This window comes from Galeopterus variegatus, unplaced genomic scaffold (assembly GCF_000696425.1).
Source record: "Galeopterus variegatus unplaced genomic scaffold, G_variegatus-3.0.2 Scaffold10774, whole genome shotgun sequence".
In the NCBI taxonomy this organism is placed as follows: domain Eukaryota; kingdom Metazoa; phylum Chordata; class Mammalia; order Dermoptera; family Cynocephalidae; genus Galeopterus; species Galeopterus variegatus.
The window spans coordinates 58,726-59,306 of NW_007736885.1; the positions used below are offsets into that span (position 1 = coordinate 58,726).

The window sequence follows — 581 nt, forward strand, 5'->3', positions numbered from 1 at the left end:
GGTGTGCATCTTTTCAAAGCAATGATCAATAGAATGTAAACATTAATTACTGTCAATTTTCCCTAGAACATGTAGATGTTCCTTTACTGGAGGCAGAAATTATTTCTGAAATCACAGAGAGAACATCTTTCCTCACATTANTCCTTTACTGGAGGCAGAAATTATTTCTGAAATCACAGAGAGAACATCTTTCCTCACATTACCCTTTTTACCTTGACTGTTGTTTTAAAATGGAATTTCAGTCGTGTTCACATTTCTTCCGTCACCCTGGAGCACTTGAACGGAGCTTATAAAGTGGAGGAAGGAGATGGTGACATCAGGGACCCATATTTAAAACAGCACCTGGTGAAAACCTACTTCGTAATCAACCCCAAGGTCAGTATAGTCTATGATTAACCTATTATTTCTGTGATTAAAATGGAAGAATATAAGTGTTTTTAGTTGAGTCACTGTAATTCTTTGCTAGTCTTTGCCTCTAAAATGATTTGAAATGCAAATGGAGGTTTAATTATGGAAGATACTTTGTAATAATTCAAATAGTTATTAAAGAAACAGTTGAAATGCGATGCTTGTGTGTGTGA

The 581-nt window shown here is 35.2% G+C and overlaps 1 protein-coding gene across 1 annotated transcript in view; it reads left to right on the plus strand.

The window, feature by feature from the left end:
- LOC103610220 (adenylate cyclase type 2-like) overlaps positions 1-375 on the plus strand; it is a gene marked incomplete at its 3' end in the record, with an annotated part of 27,782 nt that extends 27,407 nt beyond the window's left edge. Inside the window, exon 6 of the mRNA XM_008594426.1 lies at positions 243-375. Coding sequence (XP_008592648.1) covers positions 243-375 — 133 coding nt within the window. The remainder of the gene's footprint in view (positions 1-242) is intronic.
- Positions 376-581: the final 206 nt, after the last annotated feature.